Source organism: Stylophora pistillata, chromosome 10, assembly GCF_964205215.1.
Source record: "Stylophora pistillata chromosome 10, jaStyPist1.2, whole genome shotgun sequence".
NCBI lineage: Eukaryota > Metazoa > Cnidaria > Anthozoa > Scleractinia > Pocilloporidae > Stylophora > Stylophora pistillata.
In genome coordinates this window covers 22,860,926-22,877,489 of record NC_142528.1, presented here as the reverse complement: position 1 = coordinate 22,877,489, position 16,564 = coordinate 22,860,926, and the positions used below count along the sequence as shown (strand labels likewise).

At 40.2% G+C, this 16,564-nt stretch overlaps 2 protein-coding genes across 2 annotated transcripts; both read left to right on the top strand.

The window, feature by feature from the left end:
• Positions 1–190: 190 nt before the first annotated feature.
• LOC111330299 (cyclin-F) lies at positions 191–10,263 on the top strand. The gene is made up of 18 exons (XM_022935141.2): positions 191–447; positions 642–748; positions 921–988; positions 1,373–1,572; positions 2,172–2,222; positions 2,701–2,961; positions 3,177–3,250; positions 3,457–3,499; positions 3,896–4,017; positions 4,366–4,446; positions 5,110–5,152; positions 5,300–5,347; positions 6,160–6,230; positions 6,328–6,389; positions 7,820–7,907; positions 8,337–8,396; positions 8,844–8,883; positions 9,044–10,263. The coding sequence occupies exons 1-18, from the start codon at positions 328–330 to the stop codon at positions 9,692–9,694; spliced, it is 2,190 nt and encodes a 729-aa protein (XP_022790876.2). The 5' UTR covers positions 191–327; the 3' UTR covers positions 9,695–10,263.
• A 1,683-nt stretch (positions 10,264–11,946) lies between these two features.
• Positions 11,947–15,648, top strand: LOC111330264 (uncharacterized). The gene is made up of 3 exons (XM_022935092.2): positions 11,947–12,381; positions 12,523–12,577; positions 13,477–15,648. Exons 1-3 carry the CDS (start codon positions 11,976–11,978, stop codon positions 15,215–15,217), a joined length of 2,202 nt encoding a protein of 733 aa, XP_022790827.2. The 5' UTR covers positions 11,947–11,975; the 3' UTR covers positions 15,218–15,648.
• The last annotated feature ends 916 nt before the right edge of the window (positions 15,649–16,564 follow it).

The following is a 16,564-nucleotide window of genomic DNA, read 5'->3' as shown; positions in this document are numbered from 1 at the left end:
AAAACTGCAATACAACAGCGTAGGAAGGCAAAATTAAAGCTTTCTGATGGTCATTTCGTTCTAGCGCACGCGTTGAGTGTCAGGGGAGGCCCCAGAGTCCTCAGCAACCAATCAGATCGTGCAAAGCGGAGCGTGAACTGACGGCGCGGAGCGTAGTATGACCAACGGTATCAAATCTCTCAGAATCCAGCCGTTGCAATTACCTTTCTAATTCATTCGTAGTTTAGACCAATACTTTTGCTCTAAACTTCAGATTTCCTCTCTTATAATAGTTTTAATTAGTTTTCTATCCTCTAGCACAAAATAGTTTCACCGTGCTTTCGAAAAATGAAGCTTCGAACGCGAATTCCATCACGAGCGAGGGCTTCAATGCTCGCCTTACCAGAAGAAGTTATCCTTCTTATCCTAAAGCGTTTTACAGCGCATGAATTGATGGATCTTAGAATGGTGAGTAGAGTAAACCAACCCTTGTATAAAACAAATGCGAGGTCTTTAGTTTATTTTATCCAAAACAATCGAAAGTTGAATGACCGTTGGAAAGTCGCTCGCCTCGCAGACGCGGTGGCCATTCTCTGACCGTTAATCATTCGTTCGTTCGTTTTGTTCTTGATTTAACTGCTTTGTTTTTATGCTGTCTTTAGGTTTGTTCCAGACTCAAGTTACTCGTAGACGAATCATCTAGTCTCTGGATTTCAGCTTCTTTCCTCGGAGTTTGGCCATCACTCAAAAATCTGCCTCTTCTACAAAGGTTTGTTGAACGACTTGTGTAACGGAATTCGGTCGCTTTGCGCGTCATTCGAATTTCCCTCCATTTCAAACGAGTGTTCTCCACTTAGTAACAGACTGAATAATTTATATTTAATCCATCAGAAATTTTTCTATGTGACTATTTTCTGTTATTAACTCTAATTGTTTTAAAGGGCTGCAAATTTGGGAAATCCAGAGGCTCTTATCAAGCTCGGACTCGCTCATTTGTATAACGAAGGAAGTAAGTGATCATGCATCTGAAAAGCACAATGGAACACAGGACCTTCTGGGTCCTAACCCAAAGGAAGATTAATATACTATATAATGTTTTTCTGTAACAGAAAATAAAAAACTAAAATTATAATATTATTGCCATTTTAATGATCCTAACAAATATGTCAACGCTTTAAAATATTTGATTAGACATTTGTTGTATCTGAACGACACATGAGAGTTTTGTTATTGATTTTATCATATACGACCCTTTAAAAATAGCGAAAAAAATTTGAAAGAAATGACCATGCTGTACAGTTTTCTTGCAAAATGTATCACTTTAGGCTTTCTGCTGTACAACAACTGATTTTCCAAAATTTTTGCACCAACAATTACCGTTGATTATGTAAAGTTTCAGAAAATGGAGAGAAAGGTGTCAACGCAAAAGAAAATGGTCGTCTTGCGGCAGAATTCTTTTTTAAAGCAGAAAGCATCATTCAAAATGGTGCGCCATTCACATGGTTTTTTGTGCGTCCTCCTTGGGCACCTTCTGGTGTGTGCTGTAAATCCTGTGTCTTCAATAGTATGGTGGAGCTGTGTTCAGATCCTGTGGTAAGTTATGTAGTTCAAACTCTCCTATTGAATAGGGAACATGAAGTTAGGGACAAGTCATCATTTATTGCCTTAGGATGGGGGTAATCAGAAGGTTTAGGGGATCCCCTCCACATCATTTTAGGGAGAACAGAGAGGGGATCAGTGCCAACTGAAGGGGATAATAAGAGTATTACAAAGCCTTCTGGGTAGATTCTGGTAAATTCGATTGTGACAAAATCTTCCCCACCCCCAGACCCTTTGCAGTAAATAATGACCATTCCCTCAGGTGTTGATGTTAGTCTGTCGTCATTATTAGTTTCCCACACTGCCAGAGATGCTGTTGTTTCTACCAGTGGTAGGCTTTCCCTCTCCCTTTTTCAAGGATGTGCTAGTCCATTACAGATTACCTTAAGCATTTCAGCAGGTCTCCCTGGCAGTTTTCTGTCAATCATTGATACTCTCGGCAGTATGAGTGTCAAGAATCTTCTACAAGAATACAAAACAATGATACCAGACCCTGTAAACCATTAAATTGGGAAGAAATAAGAAGTAATTCTTGCACTTTTTTCCCATGATAACACAATTCAAACAAATGATATTTAGTTATTTATTTTCAGGTCAATAGCTCAATGTTGTACAGTGTAGGAAAAATACTTAGTTTGCATGAGGTATGTTATGGTTCAGAGCAAATCCTTTTTTTGAAATGTAGGCCTTTGAATATTTAGCAAGTCAGTAGACTACTGGCTAAATATCAAATACCTATAAGAAGACTACATCACAGTAAACAATCAATCAATTCAAAACTACAATATCCTCCCATCCCACATATTTGAACTTTTAAAGATTGACTTGTTCAAATTCCTGTCTTTGGCTATAATTGCATTTAATTCCTCCCCTCCCACCCACCCACCCAATATTGAATGATTCTTTGTGAGATCAACCATTCACTCACAAAAGAAGACTCTCTACCTTTAAACTCTTCCATTAAAGCACTTGTGTTATGCGAGAAAAACTTACTTCTGGTTCAAATGCCCCATCCCACCCAGGCAAGGTTCAGATTTCCCACACACATACCCTCTGGGCATGGACAATTCAAATAGCCCACCTCCTTTATTTGTTAATAGGTACATTTTACTGGTATTTCAGGATGCAAAGAAAAAGGAAGAGAGTCTACAGTGGCTGAAAAATGCTGCAAACCAAGGGTCTTGCCATGCTGCATATGATCTATGGAAACTGAGATTTTGTGAAGGTCCAATGGAACCTTACTCAAAACTGGAGAGACTTAGAGAACTGCGAGACTGTGCTATAGCCAGTCATCCTGATGCTCAACTTACTCTAGCCCTTGAATATGCGAGAGGAAATCTGGGTGGGGTCACTAAAACACAAGTGGCAGAGTTTATATCACAGGTATAGAAAGACATTTCTCACTCTTAATAGGTCAATTCATCCTCAAACTTTAAATCAGTATTTTTCCTGCTCTGGCCAGAAATGTATCTGATCCCATTATATGTCGAACTACTGAATGGTTGAAATGTTCGATTTTTTTTTAATATTCCATGTAATGATCATATGAAATCATCTCCTGTTCTCTTGAGGTCTAATGTTTTCGTGCTCTCATGCAGTTTGTCTCAAGATCAAGGCCACTTAATAGCCACAAGCTCTTCAACTTTCAAACTGAACTCAACAGCACAATGAGGTAATTATTTACTTCTATACATAGATAACATCACTCATAATATGTTGAACTTCAACCAGTGTTCTTCATGGATGCATTTCAAATAAGGTTAAATATGACTTTAAATGGAATATGACCCTGTAAAGCCTGAAGACATTACGCTAACAGGCAGACTTTATTTATGCTCCATTACTTCATTCAAAGTAATTTTGCTTGTTGATTTTCAGATATATCTTAGTTGACTGGCTTGTAGAAGTAGCTGTAATGAAGGTATTTGCAATTTTTAATTTACTTTAATTTTAAGTCTCCTGAATTTATAGAGTAATGTGACTCATCGTATGAAATCATCTCCATCTTCTCGGATAGGGACGAATAAATGGAGGTCCCGTCTCCTGCAGGGTTAGGGGTAGGAGACGTTAATTTCCCACACGAGATTACTGTGTGATGGATGTCCTCCCCTGGGGTGGGAAGGTGAGATCAATAGACTGAAGCGGCTGCCAGAGGCGCCTGATATGCTGACGTCTGTTCTCAACCTTACACTGCACCCGTAATTCAGTCTCTGGGCTGCAAGTCATCAGATATAAACTATATTTATATTCATATATTCATCTCACTCTGTAATTGTTAACACTGCATTCAGACATCCACTTACTCTTTGTCAAACAGGATTTTCCAAGTCAGATAGTTCACATTGCTGTTAGCTGTGTAGATAAATATTTAATGCGGTGCAAAGTGCAGAGATCAGAGTTGCAACTTCTTGGAATCACCTGCATGTTAATTGCAGCAAGGTATATATGTCACCAATCTGATTTAAACTTAGCATTCTTTTAAACTTGTAATGAACCTAGTCCACAAGAAGACCCTTGTTATTGAGGCTGCTGCATGAATGTTTCTTCGTGAGAAAGAACAACTGTAAGCATAAGGCCTTGAGTAAAGCAAGCCAGGAAGATGTCTACATAGGATGTGGCCCTGATTATGAGAGACCCCTCCCTAGCCACCATTGCTCATTAGGCATTAAATTTTTTCTCAAGGCAAGAAACACTTGTACCGAAGTACTAATAATGTAGCCTGGCTGCATGCTGTAGTGAGCCATACGGTTGTAGTTTTAAAATGGTCTATAAATATAATCCCTACAGATTTCAAGGAACAGATATTGTTACCATAAGGGAAGCTGCCTGGTTGACTGACGGCACCTACAAGTACGAAGAAGTAGTAAGGTTAGTTTAACAGTACTGTCACTTAAGAAGACTGTCAAACAATGCTTCTAGAAATGAAGGGTCTATAGTTAGAGTTAAACAGATAATCAGGGCTTGCAAACTTTGAGTGCTGAAAGTTATATCCCAAGAAAAAGAAAGATGCTTTTCCATCTTGTCACAAGCCTAGAACAAAGGAAGCATTCTCAATTACCCTGTGAGCAGAGCCTTTTTGAACCCATTCTCGAATCGAAAAGGGAAAAAGGCTCTGCCGACATCTTGTTGTTGCTTGTCTGAGCATGCACGGCGGTTACCTAGAAACTGATCCTTTTCCAGGCCCCCTTGAACTATTGTGGGCGCAGATTTGGTCATCTGTGTACATGAAAAACAAAAGCGTGCACACCAAAACCGGTTTGACTGGAGGCAAAACTGGCTTGACTAGCCCAGAGTTTTGGGCTTTCGGTGTTTCAAAGCAACAACAGGATGTCGGCAGAGCCTTTTCCCTTGGAGGGTTAAAAAGAAGAAAAGGCTCTGCTCACAGGGTAATTCTCCATCTGATTCAAGCCTCAAAGCTTCAAGCTCAGCACTCCAAAGGTCTACTACTGTTCTTTATGTTGAGTTGCTCACATAGACTTAATTACAGCTTTTGTTTAAATTACAGCTAATTGTTGTTTGTTTCATCTTCAGAATGATGGGTGAGGTGATGTCCTCTATCAAGGGTCAAGTCAGAGTAAGTATTTTTTTTTTTGTCTGTTTATTAGTGTACTGTTTGGTAGTTGCTTTCCCACCTGTTGTCGACTCCACACATCACTCCATATTTCTAAGTCCTACACTGGTTGTCAGATTGCTGATTTGTATTGCTTGGATTTTTCCACAGGTCCTCACCATTCCTGATTTTCTTCAGCTGTTTTGTTCACTAGCAGCAGTAAGTTTTCTGAATGTGTTTTTTACTTCTGATAGGCACAAACATAAATGGAACAACAGCAGTCAGAGTGAATAAATGTGAAAACAAATTTGATGCATACAAACAAAAGCTTGTCAAACAGTGATGGTAAATCTTCAAGTTTTATTGGAAAAATAAACTTAACCCATTAATAGCTGCAGTTTTTGTAAAAAAATGTGTTTTGAAGCTAGTCGAGCAGATTTCGGGTCACTGTTATGGTTTTAAAAGCTCAAACTTACCACAAACCCATTCACAGCTTGTACGCTTGACTGCCTTTCGATCCAAATGCAAAATGGCGGCCTGAAAATCTCGGGCAGGCGCAGAAAGCAAAATTTCGTTTTTGGGTTGAAAAGTAATGCCCCACTTACGACTTTTACTTTTCTCTCTCTCTCCTGCCCTTTTTTCCCCTTTTCTTGCCTGAATTTTCTCCTCACTTCCTGGAAATTTAGTAGGCTTCATTTTGGTGTGGAGATTTTTTAGGAAACTACTCATTATTTTCAAACCACATACTCAGAAAGGTAGGTGGGTAATGGAACAAGATTTTCGTGCAGATTTTCAGGTCAAAGTTGCGTGGTTTTTTTGGCTATTTCTCCAGTCTCCTTCACTCAGTTGCGCTCATTCTGGAATCGTTTGTAAGGTATTTTCAACCTGTTTAAGTACGTGCTCAAAGTCATGCTCCAGGGTTAAAAGTGATGACATCACAAGGGGTAGAAAGGGTGTGGTTCCACATGGGCGCTTACAGGCACACTGGACATCAATAGGTTAATGTTGCTCATTGGTGTGTTTTATTTCAGGTGAGTCAAAAGACTGAATGTATTGCTCGGTATGTGGCAGATTTGTCCATTCTTCATACAGAATGTGGAAGGTAAGTTTTTCTGTGTGAAATACCTATCAAGCCAGTGGATATCATTCCTTCTTTTCTTTAAAATATTTAAATTTGTTTTTCATTACATTTATTTTAGGTTCTCACCAGCTGTTATGGCTGCATCATCAGTTTTGTTGGCAAATGCAATTCAACAAATTGGTAAGTAAATTGGACAACGTGTTATGTATTTCAGTCACTGACACCATCTCTCATCTTTGTGGTGTACTACTCTTCATCATATTTACAACAACAAAAAAAAGGGGCGTCCTGTGTTCTAAATTTTCTCAGCGAAGGGAACACTGCTATTTTATCTCTTGAATTTTAACCCCAAAACTTCACCTTCTCTTAAAAGTACATTCGTCCAACACACTGATTAAAGTGGGCAGTCTTGGATATCTGTAAGTTTTCAAGCCATATAAAGGTGTAGGTAAGGCATCAGACATAAGGGTGCCCTTGAGCTACTAGGCAGGATTCTACAGCTAAATTGTACATACACACACACACACACACACACACACACATATATATACATACATAGGTTAATTGACCACTCCCCATAGGGGCTTTTCAGGGCCAATTCCCACCCAGGGGAGGACATCCACCACACAGTAATCTCGTGCGTGGGAAATTAACGTCTCCTACCCCTAACCCTGCAGGAGACGGGGCCAACGGTTTATTCGTCCTTATCCGAGAAGACTAGAATATCTATCCATTTCTTGATTTTAGAAAGGTAGCAAATTCTCCTCATTTATTTTAAGACCATGAGTATTGTAATGGCTTGAGATAGTTTTTTTTTTTTGTTTTTTTTTTTTTTCGATGTGGAGAAAATTTTCTTGTTTTTTAGCACCAATCTCCTGCAACAACTTTTTTTAATGAGGCCCGATATTCAAGTATCACTTTGTTCTTTTGCTTCTGGGGAGACCATTGTGTTATTTTTAGTTTGGAGATTATCCCTGAGACCAGACCTCACTTCTAATACAAGCAGTCTGTTACCAGATCACTGTTTTTTACAATATTGTTAAAGGGGAACTGAACCCTAAAAATAAACCATTTTTAAATTGCAGCTTATAGTTCAAATAACAATGTTCGAGGGTTTTTTTCAGTTTTTGGGCCCAACTCCGTCTCGGAAAAATAGTTTAAAGTGGTATTTTGGCCTCGTAGTACGGCGGCTTAGAAAAGCGATGTCAGCGGTCATTTTAGCTCGCTCTTATGTCACTGGTGGGTAAGAAAGATAACTCTTCCTACAGAAATTTGGTTTGGTTATGGAGTTGTCGAAGTTGCGTGACCTGTAATGAGGATTAACTACGAAAATGAAATAGTAATAGTTTTTCTTAAGTTGGTTCCCCGCCACTGACGTCATAAACGACCGCTGCTGACCTATTTTGAGCCGACGGTCTTACAGCCCCAAAAGCGGGAAAAAGGCAACTTCAAATCGAATTTTCTCGTAAAAAAAAAAGAAGTGAACGAAAATGAATATCGACACTTTATCTTACTCCTATAAAGCTAACTAGAAATGGATGCAAACAATATACCAATTTTAGGCTTCAGTTCCCCTTTAAAGGATTTTTTTCGTTGTCTTTCCACAACAGCGACTCCATGGGCACCACACATGCATGAAATTACTGGCCTCAGTCCAGCGGATCTTTTGGATTGTACCATTCATTTACACCAACAATGGTAACTTTTTCTTTTTCTGTCCGTTTTGAAGACTACATGCAGTTATTGTTGATCACTGACTGGGTGGAACTAGTAGGAGCAAATTTTGAGTGTCGCAAGACCAAAACGAATGTAATCACAACAGCATTTTGGAAGAAAGGAAAATACCTTCAGAAGCCAATGAGAACTCAAAGTAAAAACAACCAAACTGCTCAAGCGAGGGAAAAGGCGGGCGACCCAATCGTGATTAGATTTAGTTTTGCATCTTATTGGTTAAGCTTGGTGCAAATCTTCTGGACCAATTACGGAGCAAAGTAAAGCAAAACCAAAGTAACGCTGGGACTATTCTCGGTAGGATTGAAAATAGCTATTTTGGTCAATAACTCGTTTACAAAGTATTTCTTGGTACATATTGTTCAGTTGATAAAAGGTGTTTTCAATTCACTTTAGTCTGGTGGATGATTGCCCAACAGATCATAGAAATGTTAAGCTGAAAGCTATTAAACAAAGGTTTGTGCAATGCTCTTGTTTTTGTTTATTTGTTTGTTTGTTAAACTATGAGCAGTCCCTCCTTTTCGGCAAAGTCTGTTGCGCTAGTAAAAAAAAAAAAAAAAAAAACCGGCGGAGAAAAAAATTGAAGTGCCTGCGCCGGGCAGACCTCTGGGAATGAAGCGCACGGCAAGAGTTCCGCGCGGCGCGTTAACATCAATTTTTCCTTTTCGTTCTTTTTTTTTTTTTATTCGAGCGGAAAGGAAAGGAGGGAATGCTTGTAGTCTACGTATTGGTGTATTTATCTTTTTGTGTGATATGGTGTCTCCGTTGCATGTTGAAAGTCAGCTGGGTTTTTCGATTGCTTTGTTCAGGTTTTTTTTTTTTTTTTTTTCAGTTTAGTTAAGTTTCATTTTATTTCTGTGTTTTTGGTTTTAAAACGATCGATGTGCTGTTCTCACCTTGTAGATATTCAGATGAAAGGTTCATGAAAGTTAGCGAAATAAAGGTAAGCTTTCAAGTTCGATCATTTACAAATAATAATGCCGCTATTTCTTTAGCATAGCTATTCGAAAAAAGATATATGAACACTTACCTACTAGAAAGACCCTTGAAGGGTTTAAAATCAGGTTGTCTTAAATTTTTTTTTTTTTGAAAATTTCACCCAGGTTCCCAACCGCGAAGAGTTACGTCGTTGTCTCCGTCCCGTGGTCCTCCATTCCGAGGCGCTCTGTGGAAAACGCTCCGTTTGCGGCCAGGCAGTGGTGAAGCATCCTGGGCATGCGCAGCATCTCAATGCTGACGACAGCATTTTGAATACGAGTATTAGCAGTTTGTCTGAGAGTGGTTACGAGGGCGATATGGAAGATGAAGGTGAACATAACATTGACGATCCCCTTCTTGACGAGGAATTGTTTAGTGAGCTAGCTGATGGTGAACACGCCATGTTAAACAAGCAGTCTAGGGACTCTTCCTTCCTTAAATGGGAAGAGTTTCCGAGAACGAGCTCAACGCCGAGTATTCTTCACCCACCTGGCTTTCAAAATGGATTTGATTTTGAAGTGCAAGACATGGAGACAGACTCAGAACCCGTGAATATAGACAATGGTATTCACAGTGCGCGCGAAGTGTGCGTGCCAGTGGTTCTAGACGCAGATGAAAATATGGAGTTGGGGGAAATTTTTGTTAAACAAGCGGCTTCAAGTCTGGGGCGAAGGCCTTTAAGATGTATCGAGAATAACAACGTCCCCTCTGGAGCTCCTATTTCTTTGAAATCCCAACGAAGAACTTCTGGCTGGAGTAATTCTGTCGCTCAATGAACTTGCCTTTGTGCCTAGTATCTTAGCCTTTTTCTTTATCTTTGCTCTTCCATATGGCTCGAATCCTTTGTTTCCAAGCCTCGGATTTTAAAATTTTACGATTACATGGAAGAATCCTAGTAAAATAATCTCAAGCGTATGTCTGTCGAAAATACAAATCTATTGGTTGTACAGTTTTAACCCCATATATCAATTTTATTCCAACATCTTTCGAGTGAAAATTATATTATATATATTCAAGGAATTATAACCTACATGTTGGCATACTCAACATTCTACAGTCCTCAAGGTTTCTGTTTTTTTTTTTGTTTGTTTTTTTTTCCTCGCACTCTGGACCAGTCCCCAAGTTTGATAACGAAACTAAGAGGACTGATAAGAAAGTTGAAAATGCCGTTATTTAAATTGTACAGAAACAAAAATTGCACATAGTTTCTAATTTATATCTTTTAGAGTGTTGCCGTTTTGGTGTAAAGGCTTGCTAGAAAATTAACGGGAGAATTGATTGCGCAAATGCTTATGGTGTGACTCATCGGAAGTGTCTAAAAAAATAAAGTTATTTCTTTAATATATTTTGAGGATTCTTTGCTTATTTGTGAACCGGGGCTCGACACTAACGGTAGCCAACTAGCCGCAGACTAGTGGAAATTCAGTTTTGTCTGGTGGTTTTCGATTCCACCAGCCAGTTTGGCTAATAAACAAACCGAAATTGTCGTAATATCTGAGATGTCACTAGCCACTTGGCTAGTAAGTTGAAAAGTTGGTGTCGCTGCGAACTTTTATTCCGTTTTCCCGCTTTTGATGCTCTTATAGGTTACTAATCAGTCACTTTTACCCCAAGTGCAATACATATCCACAAGAGAAAATAACGGAACAGAGGGGTAATCAAGGCGTCCGCCGGGATAAGTCAATTACACTTAAGTTGTTTTAAGCTGTGGGCGGAAAAGGAAGTATGTTTCCCCAGAAGTCTACTTTGTTTAGAAGGCCACAGTCGTGTTTCGCTTATTCGAAAGTTGATTAGAGTGGTAACATGAGTCACGTTTCGCTTTACATTTTGCGTTCTCTTCTACCTTAATAGTAAACCTGATTCGCATATTTGAAACTTACTGAGCCACGGTAAGGAAGCAAGTAGTGGTCGTTACTTCAGAAGATAAGATAGACGTTACTGTTACGCGGACGAATCGGAAATATAAGTGCAATTCCCCTCGACGAGACTATCAAGACATTAGGGACCTTACGCAAACCACGACGGCAACGAGGACGTGGAAAAACAAGAGATCTAATTGGCAGAACAATAGCTCAGCACGTGCGTTTTGAAACTTTGTACATTTCTTAGCCGTCCTATGCAAAACAACAACGTGAAATCGCCAAAATTTGCGTCGTCTGCGAACCGAAACCGCGACGGCAAATTATTTTAATTTCCATTTGGAACTCAACGCTACTTTTATACGTCATGCTGAAGTTGAGCTGTGGCGTCGTATAAGACAGTAAGCTCCTGCAACCATTTTTGAAATTGTAACTAAGAGTAGAAATTCATTATTTAATCGGAGTCTTCCTTAGCGTTGCCGTCCTGATTGCGTAAGGTCCCTATTGGTTAAAAGTCTGCGCCAGAGCAAACATGGTGTGGATAGATGTACTCTCAGGCTGCAGGGACCGTTCTATCTCACAGAAGTTAAAAAAAAAAAAAGAAAGCCACAAGCCGAAAAGTCATAATTTTTTTAAAATCGTATAACTTTTGATATAGCTCGAAACAGAATCGAAAATCAACAGGATAAAGAGTAAGCTTTGTGCTCAAAAAGTCTCGAATTTTCCTTTCCCAACTTATTTTTCCGTTTTACAGCTTTCATGGCGTTTCAGCGGTTTTTTGTCAGGTTTCATCTGAAATTTTTCGCAGGAGATTGGCGCATGGGCGCCGCAAGAATTGACCCCCTTGGAGTATTCGGACATTTTGATTGCTGTGTTGGCAGTTGCTAATCAAAGGCGTATGGATCTCTTGTTTCGCCGGTCATGTGATTCAAGGTGAGATGCAAGGTAAAACGTTGGAATGTCACCGTCACTCGAACTGGGTGGAATGTTTCTTTCGTCATATACTAGTAGAAATTGTGCACGAGAAATTGTGCTGGAGTTTTCCTTGAAATGGCAATTTCTGCAATACCGACGAATTACTGCGTGTAATAATAGTTCACAAAAATGCCTGTCTCGCAACATTCTAATGATCCTCGCTGTATATAAATAGAAATGCACATAACGTTCTTACTTTCATCTCAAGTGAAACTATCGCAGAATGAATGTCAGCGATACGAAATCAAAGAAATGTCGATGGCTTCGTTTCAAGATCCCTTGTTGCAAACTCGGCCGGCTGAACTGTTCTTTCACGGTACGTCTAAACCCAGTTGTTTCTCTACTTTCCGCCCTCATTATCTGGGGTTTTGTCGTATGGTGTGTGTTAGAGGCGAAAGCAGTCAACGAGGAGATGGTCGAATGGCGAAGGTGGATAACTTTGAAATGCACCTGGCTCTACATCGGAACTCAAGACGCGTGGGCTTTGTTCATTATTGTGCTGTATTTCTCCAAGTATTCTAAGATGAAGCTAGGCAAATCGCATGAGAAACCAGAATTCAACGATGCGACTTATTTTACAATGTTGTTCGCTGCTGGTATCGGAATTGGTCTCTTTTACTATGGAGTAGGTAAGCAGGTGAAAAATCTTTTATCGGCGGGAAATATGCTTTTTACGATGATTGTGTGTCAATGTGATCCATGCTGTACCATAGAGCGTTAGTTAAAGAAGTTCACTTACTTTATTCTACCATTTCATCTCTTTACAAAAGCGGAACCCATTTGGCATTATGCTCCTGGACATTATGGAAATCGTTATTATGCCAGGTAAGTGCCCTCTCGAGGAGATTAAGACGATGCTTGTGGTACTAGACTAGTGCGGCTAGGAAAAAAGTAAGGCAGAGTTCCAGATAACCCCCTACATTAATCATGCATAGAGTGTTGAAAAGAAACCATTATATTCAGTCTTTATATATGAAATGAATGCATAATTGATGTATGGGGTTATATAGAACTCTTTCCACGACCCATGTCGTGACGCGTTCAGTAACTTTCCTGACTCAATTCCCGCTCACCGTACTATGTCATGCTTCCGCTTTGTCTCCGCGTTATAGGCTAGCAAAAAAAGACAGCTTGTTGTCTAATGCCCCATTTACATCAGCAAAACGTATTTAGTTAAACCTGATTTAAATCAATAAAAATCAGACGCAGAGAACTGAACTTAAAAGCTGAATTTTCCATCAGGCTTGTATTTTTTTAATGTGCTAAATTTGAAGTCGACAAACACTGGTTCTGAGTAGCTTCTATGAAAAAAAAAAATTTAAACGGTGTTTTACAAAACAGCTTTTAAACATGTTTAAGCTTTGGTGTGAATAGAGTATAAATCAAATATACATTTTGGTACAATTAGCCGTAAAGTCGCAATCTGATTGGCCAATTTGCCGTTGTAGATAAGAGTACGGACAACGCTTCTCGCGTCAACTGGTCAGGCAAAGGTCACGCACTGAAAAATCGTTTTATTTGACGTCGATATTGTGGTCTGTACTCTTTTCGACGACGATATTCGTCATCACAGTGGTCAACATTTGTTGCAGACTCACGAGTATACACGAGGCGCAGCCGAGTGAGTCTGCAAAAAAATTTTGACCACTTTGATGACGAATATCACTGTCGATAAGAGTACAGACCACGCTAAACCACTGTCGATGTGTTGAACTTTCCCTTAGGTATTCCGACAACCAGCAGGCCCAGGATGCCATGAATCTCACGTTCTTTCACTGGGGGATTCACGGATGGATTGTATACGTGGTGGTCGGACTTCTCCTCGCCTTCCTTAGCTACCGAAAGGGTCTTCCAATGACAATGCGATCCTGTTTCTATCCTCTGCTAGGGAACAGAATATTCGGTTGGATGGGTGACTTCATCGACATCCTATCGGTGGTGTGTACCATGTTTGGGGTCTGCACCAGTCTTGGTCTCGGCGCAATACAACTCAACGCTGGTTTCAGACGACTCAACCAAGACATCGCCTTCAGCACTACCAATCAGATCATCGCCGTCTGGGGTGTAACGGCCTGTGCAACTCTATCTGTCATCAGTGGCTTGAAACTTGGCATCAGACGGCTAAGCGAACTATGTTTTGGTATCAGTATACTACTGATGTTGATAATTTTGTTCTACGATGATACGTGGTATCTGCTCAACCTGTATGTTCAAAGCATTGGATACTATCTTCAGTTTATTGTACAGATTGGATTCCATACAGATGCTTTCGCACAACTCGGCAATTCCCCAGATAAACTCGAAGCTACTGAGTGGATGAACGACTGGACTATCTTTTATTGGGGTTGGTGGATTGCTTGGTCCCCTTTTGTTGGAATGTTCATCGCGAAGATTTCACGAGGCCGGACAATCAGGGAATTTCTCAATGCCAGCCTCACTGCGCCTATCTTCTACTCTTTTCTGTGGCTCACAATTTTTGGCGGAGCAGGAATAAGAATGGAACGAAACGCAGCCTTGGCAAATATCACCTGTTCATCGCCATTTGGAGGAAAAACTGCCACACAATCATTTCAAGGCTTTTACCGACTGTCCTGTCGCGCAAAGAATGACATGTGGTTCGACCTAATGGACCAGTATGGTGACCTTGGAGACTTTCTGTCCATCGTGTCCTTAATTGGTATAATCCTTTACTTTGTCACCAGCTCGGACAGTGGCTCACTGGTCATAGATTGCCTCTCTGCCAACGGTGATCCAGACCCTCCCATCCCCCAACGTGTCTTTTGGGCCTTGACAGAAGGTGCTACCGCAACAGCTCTGCTGTACGCTGGAGGAACAGGTGCTCTGAACGCCTTGCAAGCAGTTTCCATTGTGGCTGGCCTCCCCTATACTATCTTGTTGTGCTTCATGTGTGTGGCATTGTGGCGAGCTGTTCAAATGGAAGATGGCGACTTGGACCCAAATGGTCCACAGTTCAGCGTATCTGTGTTCCATCCGATCTCACGACCTTCCTGTGAAGGATTTTTCAAACTTCTCCTCGCCATTGTTGCTCCCTGGTACGTGATAGCCATTGCAACAAGCAGGAAGGAGGGTAGTTGCCCCATAGCTATGGCCTGTCGCATGGTCCTCATGGGTGTGCCATTTTATTCCTGGATAGCCATGATGGTGGCAGAGCTGATTCCGGTGGAAGGAATCTCTTATGTCGGATGGGCGGCTCTTGTTTTGTTCTTTGGTGTAGCCACGGCCATCCGAACGGGAATGAGGTTAGAGGATGGAATACATGGTAACATGGTAGAGGATTTCTTTGTCGTTATGTTTCTGTACCCATTTGCAGCTTTCCAAATGGATCGACACACATTGAAATACCAAATGAAGAGTAATGTTGGAGTCGTAAAAAAGGGGGAGGCCAACCACAATCTCTGGTCTGTAGTCGTCAAAGATGATCTATCAGAAACAACCGGCTTGTAAAAGCCATGAAAGTTTTGGAGACAGATAAAAGAACTAAAGCGCTTGGACTACGTAAATTTTTTTGAACATCGTTGGCATGTTCAAAGCAGTGTAAATAAGTGTATAGTCTGTGTATTGAACACGGGACGGCGACGTTCTTTCAAACAGAGGAACAGAAATAAACAAATATACTTTGTTTTCATATTTACTTAATCGAAGTTTTCACCGCGGTATTGTAAGGGTGTGATTATTTGTAAGGCTGGTACTTATGACGACCCAGAAAGCGGATGGTCGGTGTGAAAGAGAAATGACATCGCAGATAATAATATTATGGACAAATGTAATGTGTGTCGATGGATTTGATTTTAAAATTTGAAAATCCTGCGCGTTCTTTAAACAATTGTGTGATACATAAATGTGTAATCCAGTAGAAAATAAAGTGTTGGACGAAAGCTCTCCCTTACCTCTATATTTTGAACAAAGGCAGTGCTCAATAAAAAAAAAAGTGCTTAAGTTAACAATAGCTGAAATTATGTATCGATACGAAGCAACGCTAATCAAGAAAACGGCCAAACTGAGAAAAGGAATTTCGAACATATTAAACTGCCTCGAAGCCAGAACAATTAAACTGCCTCGAGCGGAAAACTCGAGTAACAAAGTCCATGTATTTGTATTGGTTGTGCATCTGATTGAATAAGAAGTATTGTACGAATTTTCATGGCCAACTGGAGCAAAACCATTGCATTACCAAATCGATTCCTTTTCACGGTAAATTTTAAATTGCCCTTGAGTATTGTGACGCCTTGCTTAGTCATACCTTAGGGGAATCTATACTTTTATTGCTATTATCCCGGTGCTTCGCATTTGACTTTTCTAAGCTCTCGACTGAAAACTTTGCGCATGTTAAATCTTTCATTTGAATCAAGGGCAAGCAGGCAGTTTCAATCACGTGGTTAGATACCACCACCTTTTCCCGCAAAAATGAGAATGACAGATTTTGGGCTTTGTACGCTGCTTTTTTTTTTTTTTTTTTAATGAAGTAGGCGTTGCCTTGGTTTATTTTTCGTAATATGACCCAGCTAGTTGGCTTTTCTGCGAGGTTCACGTGCAGGTTCGTTGACAGATAAACGCGTTCTGTCAGAACACAAATGAAATAATTTCATTCTCCAGTTACACACTGTAAAATTTTTAATGGTTTTAAACTGAGCCTGATGATTCGAGGAAATTTCCTGCTCCCCCAGAGGTACTGTCAGCTGATATCTACAGTGGTGCTTACCACCAAAAGCCCAAATTTATGGGGAACAAAATACTTAAAAGAGAGTTTGAGGAATGGATGATTGCCAACGCGATGTTTCCAGTCTGAAATAT